We start from the raw sequence: 19,172 nt of genomic DNA on the forward strand, positions 1-19,172 counted from the left end.
ACAGCAGAGAGATGAACACCAAGGAGAGATGGGAGGTTGAAGGAGGGAGAGAGTTCAATGGGATCATCAGCAGAGCCCTTGCTGCTCCTAACAGCGCCCTGTCCTAGAGCCCTGCAGCAGGCCTGTGATCCTGCAGGACCTGCTGCTGTAATAGTGGGGGATGGGGGAGGTAAAATGTAATTTGTTGCAGGTGGGACTGGATGGACAAAAAAACCCTAGACCACAGATGCCGACTTTCCAGTGTGCCAGGGTGATTAACCTCTGGCTCTGCATCAGGTCCTGTCCCCACCCCACTGCTTCCCCCAGGGCCGCCACCTAACCCGAGTGCGCTGTGACCTCTCTCCTCCCACCCTGCACGCCACGAAACAGCTGATCTGGGCAGGCAGGAGGTGTGGGGGGAGAGGGGAAGCACTGATTGGCAGGGCCTGCGGGAGGGAGGTGCGGGGGGGGGAAGAGGGGAACTGATGGGGAGGGGGGTTGCCGATGGGTGCTCAGTACCCACCACTTTTCCCCTCTAGGTGCTCCAGCCCCGGAGCACCCCCGGAGTTGGTGCCTAGGCACTGGACTGTATTGATTTGTGGGAAAACACTAAATCTCTCCCCAGTTTGTCATAAATAGGATTTCAGCAATGAAAAGCCAAGTTCTTTTAATGCCTCCGTTCCAGAGGTGGCCAGGCAGGGGCGCGCCTCCTGGGCATGGAGGCAGCACAGGCAGTAAGACCGCCCCTGCCCCGCCCGGCGAGAAACCCCGCGGCAGCAGAGCAGCTGGGACTAGACCACTCTCCACCCCACTCTTCCCTCTGCAGCCCCCTACAGCGGCAGCGATTCCCCTCTTCCAGCCCAGCGCTACGCCACGCCCACTAACACTACCCTATCCCGCCCACCGGACCCCGCCCATGCAGCTAAGCCCCACCCATCTCCGGGCCCACCCTACCCTGTCAGTCAGAGCGCGGCAGCCAATGGGCGCGGAGGGGAGGTGGGCTTCACGCTGACGCAGTGACGTAGGGCTCGTGTGGCTCGGCGGAGGCAGGCCGCGCGGACGCACGGCACGCACCGCCGTCGGTTCCCCAAGATGGCGGCGGCCACCAGCGGCGAGATTTGTTGCAGCGAGGCGCCCGCGGGCGGAAAACGGGGCCACCTGGGCATCCCCGAGGCCGTGTTCGTGGTGAGAGCCGCGCCCGGCCCGCTAGGGGGCCGCGGGCAGAGCCGAGCCGGCGGCGCCGCGGGGGAGATGGGCCCGGTCCCGGCGCTGGGGTCCCGGGGAGGGGGCACCTGGCCCGGCCCCTCGGCCACGCCCCGGGGTCCCTGCGCGGGCGTGGTTGGCTCTTGCCCGTCTGCGGCTCTCGGCGGGGGGTTCTGCCCGGGCTGGGGCTGCCCCTTGGCCCGTAGCTCCCCCGGGTTCGCGGGTTCTTTTGCGCGGGCGGGCGGGGGCTCCTGGGCCCCGTTTCCGTGCGGCGGGGGCAGGGCTGGTGCTGAGCAGGGGGGCTGCGCTCCACGGGGGCGGGCGGGTGGCTCAGGGCGCGGGTCCTGCTGTCCCGTCTGCGCTGAGAGCAGGCTGGGCCGCTGGGGCTCACAACCGCCGTCGGTGGGGGCGCTTCCTGGGGCTGGGAGATCAATAACCCTCGTGGGTGCAGTTCTGGATTCAGCATCGTCGCTACCCCGGTCGTGTCGTCTGTCTGCCCCAGACTCGGATACTAGTGCAATTTCTGGTGGCGATGGGTGCGCGTTTAGGGAGTGGGTCGGTATCCGAAATCTGAGGTTTTCTTTTGTGTAATGTTCTCTGACCTCCTACAGGTCAAACCGAGTAGAGTCTTGTACCGTACAGCCCCGCGATCCCTGGTTATAGCCCATTGTCATCTGCATCCACAGCAGCAATACTCAGTGTGGAGTGCTCGGTCTTTATCTAAAACCTTCAAGTATCAGAGAGGTAGCCGTGTTAGTCTGGATCTGTAAAAGCAGCAAAGAATCCTGTGGCACCTTATAGACTAACAGACGTTTTGCAGCATGAGCTTTCGTGGGTGAATACCCACTTCTTCGGATGCAAGTCCGACTTGCATCCGAAGAAGTGGGTATTCACCCACGAAAGCTCACTTGCATCCGAAGAAGTGGGTATTCACCCACGAAAGCTCATGCTGCAAAACGTCTGTTAGTCTATAAGGTGCCACCGGATTCTTTGCTGCATCTAAAACCTTGTTTTCCGTTAAGGTGTTTTGATATCTCCAGAGCTCTTGGGAAAACTGGTGTTGTCCTGTACAGAGAAATTCTTTTGACTCTAAGGTGGTGAGCCATCTTTTTTTCCTTTCAGAAAATTAAACAGCATCACGCATCTTTGAAATGAAGTGTGCTTTTTTGCTATATTGAATTTCCTTCAAAAGTCTGAGGGGAAAATAAAAATAAATAAATTTGCGTTATGATCAACTTGCCTTGATGACAGAGTTTAGACTGAAAACTGACATGATTAATGACCATAAGTTATTTAGTTTGGTCAGTATACTAATGAACTTGTAAAGGCAACTCGGTATTTAAAAAAGGAAAAGTGAGTTTGAAAAACCTTAATGGAAAGACTGAATATTGTGTAATGTGATGTAATAAGGAAAATTTTCATAAATTCAGAATCATTTTAGGAAGAAGGAAGTTCCCTTAATGGCTCAGAGAAGCGTACTGTCTAGTTTGGTGTCTAGTCTTCAAGAGTAGCCAATACTAAATGCTTCACACAAAAATGCTAGAATCCCTGTAATGGATATTTATAGAATAATCTATTTATTTGGGAAGCTTCTGGTCAGTTAATACTTGCGACCCAAAGCATGAAGGTTTATATTTATCATAACTTTTCTAGTTCTGTATAATTTTACTATGAATGTCCTTTGTATCCATACAAATGGCTAATCCTTTTCGAAGCCTAAGACACAATTTGATATTGGGGCAGAAAGATCCACATGCATTTTATTTTTTAAGTTTTAAATTGACCTTTCAAATGAATTGTCTGTCTCCTCATTCTTGTATTTTGAGAAACTTTCTTTATTAATAGGAATGCCTGAATGACATTCTCTACCATTCATTAAATTAAGTCATGTTCCTTCTTATTCACATCCCTTTTAAAGTAACCAGTGAGCTCTTTTCCACCTCTTGTCATATAGAGAGCTTCCCATACCTCATATCATTTTGCAGTGCCGGCAGAACTGAACACTGGTCAGGATTTTCAGAGGTGACTGTAGGTGCTCAGTTTGACACTTCTTAAGTGTGACTTGATTTTCAGAAAGTGCTGACAAGTTGGGCACAGAATCACTAAACAGTTTAAAAATTGCCTGTTATTCAAGGGAAGGTAGTCCATCAATTTGTATAAAGGCAATAAAATTTCAGAATTATTTCACAATCTAGTTCTTTCTGTAGCTTATCACTTTGGTGTTTTGACTGTACTGAACAGAACTTTTTATCGAGCTGTCAGTGATGATATCTAGATCTCTTCTTGAGTGCTGTAGTTAATTTGGAATCCAGAATGTGTGTATATACACCTCTATCCCGATATAACGCTGTCCTCGGGAGCCAAAAAATCTTACCGAGTTATAGGTGAAACCACGTTATATCGAACTTGCTTTGATCCGCCAGAGTGCGCAGCTCTTCTCCCTCCCCCCCAACGGAGCACTGCTTTACCGTGTTATATTTGAATTCATGTTATATCGTGTCGCGTTATATCAGGGTAGAGGTGTATATATATCTTAAGTTATTTTTCCCCACGTTACTTACTGCCTTGCATTTTCTAGCAATGAATTTCATCTGCCATTATCTATCCAACTGTCTAGCATTTAGGAAGAGACATGCTTTTGAGTTTCACAGAGGTTTTTCTTCAGACCTAAAGAAGAGCTCGATGAAGTTTGAAAGCTTATCCCTTCCACCAACAGAAATTGGTCCAATAAAAAGATATTATCTCGCCTATCTTGTCATTGGAAAATCTTAAACCATTTTGCTCTTTCTCTTGTCTCCCATTCCAGGTTATTAATGAAAATATAAACACCTGGTATGGACCCTTAGGGTGTATTTCACTATACATCTTTTGCTACAATAAAAAGTTACCATTTAGTTTCCACTCTCTGCTTTTTGTCTCTTACCCTTAAAAAGGTGTGGATTTAGGCTCCTAGAGATGTAGATAAGCACCTAATGGGATTTTCAAAAGTACAGTAACTCCTCACTTTAATGTTGTAGTTATGTTTCTGAAAAATGCGACTTTAAGCAAAATGATGTTAAGTGAATCCAATTTCCCCATAAGAATGAATGTAAATAGGGGGGGTTAGGTTCCAGGGAAATTTTTTTTGCCAGACAAAAGGCATTATATACATTTTAAACAATTTTAAACAAGCAATTTAATTCAGTTGATTACTGCAGGCAGGGAAGGTAGGGGGGAGGCTGCGTGCCGTGTCCTTGCTCCTCCCCCCAGCTTCCTGAATGCCACAAGACAGCTGATTGCCACAGGCAGGGGAGGCGCTGATCCAAGTGGGAGGCAGTGCGGGGGGCGTACAGGAGCTGATGGGGGACTGCCAACCATGAACAAAGCAGTTGACCAAACGATGATGTAGGGGAGCATTGCGCAACTTTAAATGAGCATGTTCTGTAGTGGAGCAGGGATGGAACATCGAAACAACGTTAAGTGAGAGGATATTAAGTGGGGAGTTACTGTACCTATGCACCAGACTCCCAATGATTTCATTACTCACTTTCTAATGTATGACAGAATGACCTCTATGCCATGATTACTTAGTTTAGGTTCCCTTAATCCTTACTACCTCTTGGTGAGGGATTTTGTGAAAGACTTCTTGAAAGTCCAGGTCCATTATGTTCATCGGCTCTTTCCCTTGGTATCTTGTTGCTTCACCAGAGAACTCTTGGTGACTGAAGGATCATGACTTTCCTTTACAGAAGCCATGCTGGTCTGACGATTATATCATGTGAATTTAGGTGTTTTATAATTCTTGAATTATTGCCATCAATTTACTTGGCAGTAAAATAGGTGCTAACTTGGCAGTAAAGTAAGGTTTGCAATATCCAGGATCATTCTTGAAGCTTGCTACTGTCTAGTCCTCTGGCATAGTAGCTGATTTTAATGAGAAATTGCATATTTTGTTAGTAACTTTTCTACCCCCTTCTCAAGTTCCTTCAGAACTCCTGAATGAATGCTATTGATCCTATTGACTACTTGCTGTATAATTTGTTCAACTCACTGTTTTTTGACACTCCAGTCTCTGAGAGTCTCCTTTTTATTACTTGAAGAATAGGTCAGGGTAGGTATTGCCATGTAGTACACAGTTAGCTTTGTGTACCCGATCAAAAGTAGTGGTTAACTTTCTAATCTTAGTAAAACCTATGTTACTCAGTGTGGGGAAACTGACCTTTTCACATACACCAACAGAACAGCTCCTACTTTCAGTGTCATGCTACAATACTTGGAAATTGATATTAACTTGGTACAGAAGGGATCCGGGGGTATTTTTCCAAGTGAATGAGGTGTCAAGTCTCATTGTATTACAAGTAGTTTTTAATGGTGTTCCATTGTGGGGCCGTCTTGAATCTTTCGTGTTTTATGGCTATTCTTATTGTGAATTTTTTCTGGTAATGATATATTCTTGAATTGCCTTGAAATTATTGATGCATCTGCAGTGTCTGGCAGCCCATCTCATGTAGGCAACCAATTCTCTTGTGTGGGTTGATTGAAAAGTGTTAATGAAGGTGTTGGTGACTTTGTACACTGTTGAGAATGTTGTGTATGAATCCGTGTCCAAAAAGAGATTGATTCAATATGGAGTATGTCACTAGGTATTTTGGAAATGGATGATAAATGTGCATGCTTTTTGACTTGACTGAATGTATAACATCCTGTTGCCAATTAAAAGACCATCAGAGAGCCATATTGTGACACAGTAGTGGATTGTTTGAAAACTGCAAAAGTGATAGTCATATTTTGTCATCTCCAGATGGAGAAGGTAATGCCTTTAGTGAGCTGCTGAAATTCCCAAGTGAAAGTAAGAGTAAGAATTAGCACAGTTAATGCAGCCCCATGAGTTGGGTGCCACAGCTGGAATCTCTTTGTAAACTATTTATCTGGGAAAGCTGCTTGAAGTCTGAGGGATTTTGTGAACCAGTTTTGCAAGTTGGTCCTAATGTACTTTTGCAAGCTGTCCTCAAGAGGCAGGAATGTGTTTTCCTGGTTAAGGAATTAGTCTGGGAAGATGATTATTTGTAATTATAGATCAGGGTTTCCTCAAACAGGGGTCTCCACTTGTGTAGGGAAAGCCCCTGGCAGGCCGGGCCAGTGGATTTACCTGTGCTGTCCACAGATCGCACCGATCGTGGCTCCCAGCCAGTGGGAGCTGCTGGAAGCGGAGGCGCCACTTCCAGCAGCTCCCATTGGCCTGGAGCAGCGATCCGCGATCGGCTGGACCTGCGGACGGGGCAGGTAAACACACCGGCCCAGCCCGCCAGGGGCTTTCCCTGCACAAGCGGAGACCCCTGTTTGAGAAACCCAGTTATAGATCATGCTTATATGGTGCCTCACATCCAAAAGGTGTTACATAAATAGCATCTATGGAATGTGGTCTCTTGACTCCCAGTCTAGTGTCCTGTCCACTAGACTTTGTAGATTATTTATCAGGGGGCAGCAATGTGAATTCCTCCTACTTCAGATGAAGCTTGGAATTCACATTTGGTTGTTGGTTCTATGCTGAGAAAGCAGGTTGACTGCACTTGCCTATTTGGGCAAGTGCACTGTGAGTCTCGCTAGCCCAAGGGGATTCATGCTGTCAGTGGCATAGTAAACTATAATAAAACCAACCACTTGCCTCCCTATTTAAATAAATATCACTGCAATAAAGCACCATGAACATACATAGTCTGTATTAATGGAACTGGGTTTTTTTTTGCATTAGTAAAGAATGGAAGCCTCTAGCTAGAAAAGAGTAAATTGAGAAAGGGCCATATTTTTGTGTCCTCTAGCAAGATGTATGTATTTAAAAAATGCCATCAAGCCAATAGCTTGTGAATTAACTCTAACCATATTTCTTTAACATGAATGTCACTACTTTCCTGACAAAATGAGAAATCTAAAAGTAGCGGCCCTAGAAAGTTTAATTCTTCGTATTGCAAAAGTGCCTACAAGTCCCAACAAATATCATGGCCCCTTTGCTCTTTGCACTGTATTTATATATAGTAAGATGGTCCCTGTCCCAAAGAGCTTACAGTTTGAATAGCCAGAGTGTGAAAAGGAAGTATGATCCATATTTTACAGATGGGGAAACTGAAATACAAAGAGGTTAGGTGATACTACACTTTGAATGGAAAAGAAGATAGTTTCATGTTGCATGTGGCTGAAACTGTAAGGCATACAGCACCAACAACTCTAGCATTGTGAAATACCGTCTGTGTTCACTGTACATGATCTAGCTTCTAAGTAAGCAATGCTCTGAGTGATGAGTCAAGGGAAAATAATGATTGAAGGTATAAAATCACTTTTAGTGCAAAATAACTTTTGTCTACCTAATCTTTCTGATCACATAATTAGACCTTGGGTTTCTATAAAATTCTTAATTTTATCTTTTTCTTAAAGGAGGATGTAGATTCTTTTATGAAACAGCCTGGAAATGAAACTGCAGATGTAGTACTTAAGAAGCTGGATGAACAATATCAGAAATATAAATTTATGGAACTTAACCTTGCTCAGAAGAAAAGGAGGTGAGTTACAATTTTTTCAAAGTTTGGAAAACAAAAATAAGACTTCAAAAAAAGGTTATATTTTGTTAAATATTTCCGACTGCCATAAGAAGTGATAGGAAGAGTAGTGCCAATAATGCAGTAAATTTAAAAAGGTGCAACTCCACTTTTTTTTCCCCACAGACTGATCAGCAGTGTCAGTAAGCCTGAGTTTATAGCTTGATAGACTTTAAGGCCAGAAATGACTACTGTGACTGTCTAGTCTGACCACCTGCATAACACAGGTCATAAAATTTCACCAAGGCACTTTTACATCAAGCCGGTAACTACTTTTTTTTTACTTTTTTATATGAAATATAAACACATAAAAGAAAAGTATATAAATATAGGCACAAGATAGAAATAGCATAAACATAACAAAATTCAACATTAATTGTTTGCAAAACCTGGAAAAAGCAAAGAAAAAACCCCAAACCTGCAGAGGTCATGCAAGTCATCAGTTATTAAAGTGACTAAATAGATAAGTGAGAATATAACCTACGAGTATCGGGGACTAGTATATACTAAACTGCAAAAGTATGCAATAGTTTCATGTATGACCAGACATCCTCAATTTTTCCAAGTGTTTTTATTACAGTCATTTTTTCCATTAATGCAATAGTAGAGAGCTCACTATGCCAGTCTTTGTATAAGGGAGGAATTGCAGATTTCCCATTTTTTCAAAATAAGTCTTGTGGCCACTAAAATAGTTAATGCAATCCATTTCTTAATGTTAACTGGTAGTACCAACGGATCCAGCACCCTTAAAATTCATAAGCTTGGAGAAGGAAAGATAGCATCACTTAATTTTTGAGAGAGCATTGACTGTTTTAGAACACATGCATTTTTTGACAGGTGAAGTTGATGTGTGAAAACCCATAACTTCTGTTTTAGCAAGATAATATCTTTTAGAAAGACATCAAGTCTTGATTTAAATACTTTCAAAACTTTTTGGTGTTGCTGAAATGAAATAAGATGCCCTGGGAACTGTGTTGTGGCAGCCTGCCTGCTTGGCTGCCCAGTTGCTTGTGAACCTAAGGAGTTGACTGAAATTGAAATGATTGTCAGATTCACTGCTGCCTGCCACTGAATAGCAGTGTGAAACTGACCAGGCTTTATTAATTTTACTCAGCTGCTACTTTTGGAGAAAGCACTGAGCAATAACAGAGGCAGATACTGGGGCTTGCTTTTATTGAGGGGGATCCTTATCTATGAATAACTCCAGTGCCTGCCGTTGCAGCCAACCTGGCAAGCTGCTGGGGTGTCTGGGTTGCCAAAGAGGTGGATGCACGAGCAGGGGAGCTGGCAGTAAACCAGGCAAGTTTCCGTCAAAAGATTTGCCCAAATTGCCACATTCCCACAAAACTTTTCAATTTTGATTAATCAGCATTTTCTGATGAATGTTCCATCAGAACATTTCTGACCTGCTCTAACTTTAATTCTTTGCTCAGAGTAACACACTTGTTCCATCAGAATTTTCCTTGTATTCATTAGAAGGTTGGAACATGCCAGGTACACCCAGCCTCCCTAGTTAAGTGTACTTGCTAGATCTCTTGCATATTCAGAAGTGAAGTGTTTGTGTTAACTTCCAGGCCTAATTATGACTTTTTAACACCTGATTAAAATGAATAGAGAATGCCTGTAGAACTTGAATTTCTAAAATTTAAAAAAAAGGTTGGATTATATAATAGCTAACTGTTTGGGGAATCTATCTGTATGTGCAAAATACTAAATTATGACTGTTGTTAATTCACAGGCTAAAAAGTCAGATTCCTGAAATTAAACAGACATTAGACATTTTAAAATATATGCAGAAGAAAAAGGTAAACTATTTTGATTATTTAATGGGGTATGAATAAATAAAGTTAACAGCTTTACCATACTAGCAGAAAACATTTAATAAATGTTTTGGAGAGCACACACAATTCGCTTTTATAAAATATAGTGGAATTATTCTTAAGGCACATAACTTTATTTACTAGCTTTCAGAAAATTAACATTCCCACTGTAAGCTTCACTTTTAATAGCTGCAAATGATGCACTAAGCTTGGGCTCCATGGACTGTTAGTCTTTGCAGCCATTTCTAATTTGTGTATAAAATCACCACCTTATAACATGCTGTCATCAAACTTAGAATTTTAACTTCTATTTTGAAGTAAAAGTTTACAGTAGTCCCCCAAAAGTTTAATATTCACATTACTTTAAAAAAAAGGCAGAAAAGTATATTCTTTATGCTAGTTTCTGTACTGCTGTCTTAACCATTTGCAATGCAATTAGCAACTTCAAGTTCTGTGATCTGTCTTAAGGAATCCACAAACCCAATGGAGACCAGGTTTTTATTGGCAGATAACCTCTACTGTAAAGCATCAGTTCCTCCTACGGATAAAGTCTGTTTGTGGTTGGGGGTAAGTAACTACAGAATTCCTCTAAATATTTTTTTAAATAATTAAATTGTCAGGTTCATAATCTTATTTGTTTATCTCTACCACTCACAGCGGGACAAAATTCTGTGCAATTATTGAGTTTGATGGAGTTGTATGAAGTATGAGGAAGGTTAAGTACCTGGTGTAATTATGGTCAAAACTAGAAAAACAGCACCTTTAGGTGATCAAGTAACTGGTCCCTGTACCAGCCTCCAGAGGGAGTTCAGTGCAAAAAGGTCTTCAGAATGTAGTACCTACTATTCCATGGACAAGTAACTTGCATAACTATAGTCTTACTCTACAAAACAAAACAAGGCTAAGAAAATGCTGTAAATTCAGTGCCATAATTTGTGCAGTTATGCTGAAGGGAGACACACTGGTGTGTGTTTGAAAAGCTGGGTCTTTGTTGTTTCTTTGCCCATCTCTTCCATTTCTAATTTTACCTCAGCACTTGTAAGCTCTGTGGGGTATGGACAGGTTTTTTCTTCTGTGTTTATACAGCATCTAGCTCAGTGGGGTCTTGGTTCATGACTGGCTCGTAGGCACTGTGGTAATACAAATTAATACTGCAGTAATAGACATCTTAAAAATATCGGTGAGAACCCTTCACCTTTGGGTCTGGAAATCAAGCTGTATTCTTTTTTTTTGGCTTTTGCATCAATCATTAAGATTCTTCAGCTACCCCTGTGCAGCACCATTGTCTTTCACTTGGCACAGCTTAGCCAAGTTCCGGGTGCGGGACCAACTGGAATGTTGAAGCACAAACCAGAACAGACTCCAACTCTCTCTCCCCTATAGCTGTTGGCTCTGCTGGGGTAACAGGAGTACCAAGTAGTGACACACTTTTTTTTGGTAGAGTCAAATATGACACAAAAATCACATGGGCTAGAACTCTTGAGGAAGAAGCTGACATCTTTATTTGGTGACTTTTTCTAACCGTAATTGTATATTTTCAGTTTGCTTTTTCTTATTTTATGTATAATTACCAACAACTGTCAAATATTCGCAGCTCGGAATTTAACAACTCGCAATCTTGTTGATTCTGCTTGCAGCAGAACATGATGTAGCTAATCTGCAGTTTACATTGGTTCTACTGCTTGCAACAATAAAAACTGTTTTGTCAGTGATGTAAACCTTACAGGGCAATTTCAACATGTTAGGGACTTAATTTAATCTATTTTATTCAATGCTCACACTTTTTAACATTCTGATGAGCCATAAATTCCAATTTGTCTTTTAAGATTAAATTAATCAGAATGATTAATTATAGGTATTTCATCATTGCACTGTGGTTCAGAATACCAGTCCACCACTACCTTGAAGGCACGTGCCCAATAAAGCTGTTTGTTTTGACAATTAGGTCTGCTAATATTTTTCTGTTTGTCTTCTGTATGTTTAGCCATATGTAGCCTCTTACAATGTACTTTGTGAATAGGATAGTATTTCAGATGAGGGAAGGATTTGTCTCCTATCTTACATATTTATAGGGCACTTATCAACTTTGTATCTAAGCACAAATAATGGGTTGGCTGGGTCAAAGGTTCTAAACAAAAGAGATCTCGAAGTACTTAAGCAGTATCAGCAGGGATATCTGTGTTCATACATTTCCTTATCTGCAAAGATAACTAACTTACTAATGTTTATTTTGAGACCGCTAAGTCCCTGAACTCCCCATGCCAGAACTGAGTCATCTGCTTAGGACAAAAACATTGTCTGCACACAGTTAATCTGCACAAAGGCAATGTTAGTGTGGAATAAGAGTGTCCACGGGGGCAGTTAGTGCACACTAGCTATTTTGGGCTTTCTCCTTATGAAGACAGGCATTTAGTGAAGGCTGGAAGTGTGGAAGTTTTGGAAACATTTAGAACTTCATTCCAACCTGAGCATCCTTTATTAAATGTTAACTTTTCAGAAGGATTTCTCCCTGGTGCCCATCAACGTAAAAGCTTGAGAGCAGAATTCATATAGCTTTGGCTCCGTGAAAGCTGTTGCGGACTTTTAGGTGTGGTGTATTCACATTCATTTACAACTGTCAAAATATGGTGCCCAGTGGCTTTTTTGCATTGAATATTTGTTGCCACTAATTAGTGTTCACACACAAATCTGCTACCAAAAATTAGTCATGCTAACAATGCATTTTATGTGGTTTTGGGGCATGCCTTGACCTTACTGACTCATCATGGCTTCCAGCGTATATTGGTTTGTATTGGGCTGTGTATGCTCTGTTTCTAATTGCTTTCTTGAAAAGTTAAGACTTTCTATGCCAAGGAAAAAATGAATTACTTACATAGTGCATCCTCAGTCTCATGGAGGCTACCTGTAAGAGGAGTTAGTTGCCATAAGATGCAGCATACACTGATCCAAACCAGTGTTGACAAGGTGTTTCTGTGGAATGTTTGCTCAATGTTGTTCCGTTCTTTGCCCCACAATCCTTCAAGAATGTATGTTAATGTTGTCTTCCACTATTAAGTGCCAAACTGCCATTTATGCCTTTGAAAATCACTCCCAGAATGAGCTTAATAGTCTGGAGATATAACAGAGCTCTTCTATTTCTAACTCTGATTCTGTGAAATTCCACCGACTGATGATGCACTTGACTGATGCTAGTTGCTACATAAATGTGAAATTGTAAGCACCGGCCTCCAAATAAAGAAAATAATGTTGAAAAACTGTGTATAGCTCTTACTCAGTACTCACAAAGGACAAAACTGCTCTAGGGTCTCCAGCACTTTCACTTGACATTGTTGGTCTTTCTACCTGGGGAACTTGTGCACCGAGAGAACAACGTATTCGCAATAAGATCTGCCATGTATATGTCAAAAAATAATTTTGTCCTAAATTGCGTCAGATGGTTCTGTTGATTTCTGTTGTTGATACTAGGGTAAGAGCATTCTGCTATTGAATCTGGATACTGCCAGAAGACTTTAGTATATTGTTTAACATTTCAGAGATACTTTGGAGAAACTCTTGCTGAGGGAGCCCTCTTCCATTTTGAAAAGAAGATGTTAGAATTGTGTTAATTAAAATGTATGTAATTCTGAAGACATTAAAGTCTTGCTTTTGTTTGTATGGACTGCTGGCCACAACTGCAGCAAGCATCCATTTGTTGCTTAAAATGACATGGGGAGCAGTATTTGCAAGCCTTTTGTGGGTTTTACTTCTCAAATACTGAGGTGATAGAGGTCGCAAATGGATCCCTGCATTGCACTTCCTTTTTGTTTACATAGCTTTGGTGTGTGCCTATCTACATAGTAGGTTAAAATCGGTCTGAAATGTTTGTAACATTCCCCTTGGATAGAGTTAATGTTTTCCTTAAGGTGTGTTCAACCTAGAGTAAAAGCTTTATTAAAATGAAATATCTTTTCTCTTAGGCCAATGTGATGCTTGAATACGATATCGATGAAGCCCAGGCTCTGTTAGAAAAGAATCTGTCAACAGCCACAAGAAATCTTGAATCTCTAGAGGAAGACCTGGATTTTCTTAGAGATCAGTTCACCACCACAGAAGTTAGTATCCTTTTGGAGAAAAACAACTTTACATTAAACACTGGTACAAATTTTTCTCACCTTTCCACAGATAAATAGATTTTTAGAAAGAGAAATGCATTATTCAGCTCTGCTTATTTGGTTTCCTAACCAGACTAGTGGATGGAGAATTAGCAAGTAGCTGTCTTGAATGGTAATGGTGGACCTTGTGTCTCAAATTCTGAGCAAGGGAAGGGACAGTTTAATGCAGCACAGCTAGTCCCTGTTGGAATTCCATCTCTTAACAGACAGAGCAGGAATATGGGCTGCCAGTGCAACCTATTGTGATGTGCACTGCTGTTCTAAATGGGTAACTTGAGGGCATAGCCTAGTGCTTAGAGTTGGTAGCCAATTGGATTTATTGATGCTTCAGAGCAAAATGGTTCCTTGTCACGACTCTGGATAGTACACAAGTGCTGTTCTTTGGGTTCTCCACCAGCAGAATGCCTAATTCAGCTTTTCTGAGCAAGAAAGCCAGTGCTAGAACCATGTAAATGAACCTCTCTGGGGAGTCTTGATAGTATCACATTCATTTTGCGTTATGTTTTTGGATTTTCTGCTTCAGACCTGCCTTTCTCAAAGAGCACAGATTATTTACCTAGTTGAAGACCGATACTTTAGCTATTTATTAGTACTGGAGGGGAGCTATTAGGGGTTCAAATGTTGCCAGTGTTAAAGGACATTCAGTGCTGAATAAAGTCATGTATGGCTGAAATAGGTAAATGTAGCAACCAAAAAGGGATACGTTGTAACTGGAAGCAGTTTTAGCTTTGGTACATAGGAGTGGAAGTAAATATGAAGGGAGAAATGTCTGTGCAAAAATATTTAACTGTTAGCATGTAGCTCCTCTGAACAGAGGATGAGTAGTGACCCATCAGTTGTCAGAATTTCCACAGCATCAGGGTTCTGCACTGCAGTCAGCTGTTTTGTTAATCCGTTTCTGTGTTGTCTGTCATGCATCAGTGAAACAAGCAAAATTAACTTGGATTTAAGGTACTTAGGTGGTTCTGCAATTAATTATCTCTCTTTTTGCATTATAGCAGCTTCCTTAACTATACCCTCAGATATGGCTAGAGTTTATAATTGGGATGTAAAGAGAAGAAACAAGGATGATCCTTCCAAAAACAAAGCATAGTTCTACCAATTTTAAATGTGCTTACGATTTCCAAATACTTTTATTTTAAACACCCCCGAAATTCATCCTTAAGGGACTGAGTTAAGTTAATCATTTCGATAAATGATAAAATATATAAAATCAGTAATAATGGTGAGCGCCATTTTATTTATTTGTAAACTCACAATTTGGTTTCATGCATGCTTCATGAAATTCTGAATTATTTGAAAGGATACCACACAGTCCAACAAAGGGCATAGCATTTTTGACCAGTTCAATCTGTTTGTCATAAGTAACTTCTTTACCTGAAGGTTTGTCTAAAAATGTGAGGTGCATGTATGAAATTGAGTTTAGGACATTTTATAAGGTTATTGTAATGTAAGGGTTTACTTGTTTCATGTTTGCTGATGTGTTGTATACACTTGATGAGGTGAAAAATAACTTTGGGGTGGGGAAGACATGCAGCTGATAATTTAGCAAACAGAGAAAATACAGTGAAATCCTGGGTTTCATTTCTTAGTCAATTACTGCTTTGGCGACATCAACCCATAAGCATTCCCAGAGATATACTTTGGACAAACTTGATTTTAATCAATTCTGGGTTAGCCAACTGATAGCTACTGAATTTTCTGCACTTTACATACAACAGTTCATGATTTGTCTTCAGAAAAGAACTATTGATGGATTTCATTCAATAAACAGCACAAGCTATATCAAGACTGCACATCGTCTCGCCCCAGGCCCCTTTCACATACACGCACACACTGTTTATCTTTGCAAATATATAGAACTAGCACCTCAAAATGCTAATATCCTATAATACAAGAAAAACCCCACTTACAGCCCTTAGACAAGAAGATGACTAGTTCAAATGTCTTAACACTTTTGCAAAGCCTCCTAGGTGAAACCTGTATTAACTATGGATGGTCTATTTGAGCACAGCTTCTGTTGTAAACAGGCTTAATATTTTTTTTCAGTTATAATGAAGCCTCACAAGATTGTTGCCTTTTACCTCTGCAGTTTCCTCCTAAAACAAAATGCACACATGGTGGTGAAATTAGTGGTTAGTATTTACACTGCTGAGTGACTGGTAATACAGGTTTTGCTAGAAAATAAATGCAAATGTTAACTGTTCTATCTTCATGTAATAAACAATATACCTGTAAAGTTTTTGTACTTTTATTTCATGATATTAAAATAGTGAAACTCAACACTTGTGGCGAATACCTCTTTTTGTGAATCTTTCTTTTTCAGTGTAAGATTACAAGTCTTGCACCTAAGCTTGTATAACTCTTCAATCCCTTGGAGGGGGAAGAGAAACTTGAGTGAATCAACAGGTAAAGAAATTGGCTAGACTGAAGAGGGGAGAGATGACTGTAGCTCCAAGGAGACACTTCCATGGTGGGAAGCAGGATTTGAGGACTGAATATGTCGAAGGGCTAGAGATTAATGCCAGAGGCCCCAGCTCCAATTTGGCAATATCCTGAGTGGGAGTAGACCAAGCTAATTCCATGATTTCAAGTTTGAGAGCTGGGGAGAAGAGTGCAATTGTCAGAGGTAGTGAGAGATTAGGATCGGGAAGTGAAAAGTTCCAGGTTTATCACATTTCAACAAACCAGTGGACCATCCACAAGGAGATGAGGGTAGGCAAGTAGACTGCAATCTTGACAAAAGTGACACTCTAGAACAGGGGTGGGCAACCTTTTTGGCCTGAGGGCCATGTCGGGTTTTGGAAGTTGTATGGAGGGTCGGTTGGGGGGGGGGCCCCACCTCCTATCTGCCCCCCCTACCCCATCCACACACCCCTGCTCCCTGTCCCCTGACTGCCCCCTGCTGCCCCATCCAGCCCCCTCCTCCTCCCTGTCTCCCCAGAACCCCTGCCCCATTCAACCCCCTGCTGTTCTTCCCCTGACCCCTATCCACACACCGACCCCGACCACCACCCCGAACTCCTCTACCCAACCCGCCTACCCCTGTACCGTGCTGCCTGGAGCACCAGTGGCTGGCGGCGCTACAGCCGTGCCGCCTGGCTGGAGCAGGGCTACGCAGCACCGAGACTGGGTCAGGCCTGGCTCTGCAGCAGGGCTGCCCCAGGAGCTCACTGTCCTGCTGCCCAGAGCACTGCGCTGGCGGTGGGGCGAGCTGAGGCTGTGTTGGAATGGTGGGGGAGGGGCCAGGGGCTAGCCTCCCGGGCCAGGAGCTCAGGGGCCGGGCAGGAGGGTCCCACGGGCCGCATGTAGCCCGCAGGGGCCGTAGTCTGACCACCTCTGCTCTAGAAGGTCACTGACAAGAGACTAGTGAAAATAGAAAGTGGAGCCTCTAGTGTCTTACTAAAAGAGCACAAAAGTTAAATATATATACCCAGGGTATCCAGTGAGAGCCTGATCTAAATTATCTACTCGTTCCTAACCTTTCTGAGAGCGAGACCCATGTTTGTGATCTGTACCTGGGCATGCCATAGCTATTGCACCAGTTACTGCAATAACTGGGGTCGGGAGCCTTTCAGAAGTGCTGTGCTGAGTCTTCATTTATTCACTCTAATGTAAGGTTTTGTGTGCCAGTAATACATTTTAACGTTTTTAGAAGGTCTCTTTCTATAAGTCTATAATATATAACTGAACTATTGTTGTGTGTAAAGTTAAATAAGGTTTTTAAAATGTTTAAGAAACTTCATTTAAAATTAAATTAAAATGCAGAGCCTCCTGGACCAGTGGCCAGGACCCGGGCAGTGTGAGTGCCACTGAAAATCAGCTCACATGCCACAGGTTGCCTACCCCTGCGCTAAATGGTGCAGGCAGCTCAGGATCCACTGCCCTCACTGCTTCCTGTCCAGCCTCCTAGCAAGTGACTGCCTCTTTAGGAGCTGGGAGAGGGCGGAAGGAATCTTGTAGTTTCCCCACCCTCGACTCTCTCCCCAAGCAGATTATAAATACATGTCCATTCAGAACTACCCTCAGAGTGACGTGTGAATGCTTGTGCCAGGCTGGTCCCCTGCAAACCATCTCCCAAGAATTACCTGCTGGAATTTGGTGCACAGCGTTGGTGGACGATGTCTGTTGGGGCATAGTGAATGAATTAGCAGAGATGGGGCAAAATTGGTTGGATAAACTCGTAGGAATTAGTTCCCTACCCCTAGCTTTAAGAGGCTAGGAGATGCAAGCGAAGAAGTGAGTACCTAGAGTGGGAGTGTGGTGGCCATTAGAACAGGGTAATTCTCGCTAAGGGGATTAGGAGGGTTCTGCTGTTTTCTTTCTGCTTTTCTAGCCCCATTGCCCCCGTCAGTCCCAGCTGCAGCATGCTCCGGCTTGGCTCATCTCTCTGTGCCAGACTCTGTTTGCTCCTCTCTGCAGTAGACAAGAAAGGGGCTAGTGGATTATTGCATTAGCTGGCAGCTGTAGATAGTGGAGCTGCTTGTGGTTAGGGGCTGCCCAAAAAGTGTGAAGGAATCACATAATGTTTCTAGGGAGGGGCAACTGCAGGCCCATGTAGTTTTCCACTGTTTTCCCCCGGCACCCTCTCCCCCGAGGTGGATTAGTATGAGTCTCACATTGGGAATTTCTGCCTGAAGCTGCTCCCTTTTGGATGGCTTCAAGGCAGTGATTGCATTTCTTCACCGTGCCCAGTAAAAAGCCAAACTAAACATTTACAAGCCAGCAAAACTATTAGCAGCTAGTGCTTTGGAGTAGAGAGGGATCAGCAATAAAACCCAAACAGTATCCCCACCAGTTGCACCTAACACCCAATCTTGAGAATTTATGTTTTGAGCATAATGAGCAAGCAGAGCGATTCTGTTCATGGTGGAAGCAGTGGGGGCCACTCTGAAAAGAGATCGAAACCTTTACGTAAACTTATAAAATGTGTGTCTGCTAAACAGAGACCTGCTAATGGGTTTCTGAACCACCCCCATTTCAGGCTAACTGGTCTCTGAACGATGGAATATAGCCTTATGCATACAGCTTACAGACAATGATAACCTTGCTCTGTTTTTTGTTTTTAAACCATTCTTTAGAATTTAATTGCAAATCCTAGATATTAAATAATGGTGTTTTAAAGGAAAAAACCTACAGATGGTCTAACTCTGCAGATTCTGGCTAGTTAGTCTTATTCTCATATTATAGTCTCTTTAAGTTCGCTTTGCTTTATATGGGGACAGATCAGCAGCTGGTAGCATATGTTCTAGCTTCACTGAACTCAGTGGAGCTAGGACAAGTTACACCAGCTGAGGATCTGGCATATGGTGCTTTCATATTTTGAATAACGACTGTAACTGTCACTGGCTGTGAAGCAATGAATTACTTTTAAAAAAATCCATTGGGTTTTTAGAATAATTCCTGTTGAGTTGTATTGACTTTTGATAGAGCCCTATTGATTTTCCTAG

General features: G+C 42.5%; 1 protein-coding gene across 1 annotated transcript; it reads left to right on the forward strand.

Annotated features, from left to right (window-relative positions):
- The first annotated feature begins 1,008 nt into the window (after window positions 1-1,008).
- On the forward strand, window positions 1,009-16,005 carry VBP1 (VHL binding protein 1). The gene is made up of 6 exons (XM_045031363.1): window positions 1,009-1,164; window positions 7,591-7,715; window positions 9,490-9,556; window positions 10,040-10,138; window positions 13,528-13,666; window positions 14,745-16,005. Exons 1-6 carry the CDS (start codon window positions 1,072-1,074, stop codon window positions 14,813-14,815), a joined length of 594 nt encoding a protein of 197 aa, XP_044887298.1. The 5' UTR covers window positions 1,009-1,071; the 3' UTR covers window positions 14,816-16,005.
- The last annotated feature ends 3,167 nt before the right edge of the window (window positions 16,006-19,172 follow it).

This window comes from Mauremys mutica, chromosome 9, assembly GCF_020497125.1.
Source record: "Mauremys mutica isolate MM-2020 ecotype Southern chromosome 9, ASM2049712v1, whole genome shotgun sequence".
In the NCBI taxonomy this organism is placed as follows: Eukaryota; Metazoa; Chordata; order Testudines; family Geoemydidae; genus Mauremys; species Mauremys mutica.

What these genes read in the sequence shown, in the direction of transcription:
- VBP1 (XM_045031363.1), top strand. Translation starts at nt 1,072, where the DNA reads ATGGCGGCGGCCACCAGCGGCGAGATTTGTTGCAGCGAGGCGCCCGCG. An exon ending in AATATATGCAGAAGAAAAAG is followed by an intron (nt 9,557 to 10,039) that starts GTAAACTATTTT and finishes ATCTGTCTTAAG; the next exon opens with GAATCCACAAACCCAATGGA. An exon ending in AAGTCTGTTTGTGGTTGGGG is followed by an intron (nt 10,139 to 13,527) that starts GTAAGTAACTAC and finishes CTTTTCTCTTAG; the next exon opens with GCCAATGTGATGCTTGAATA.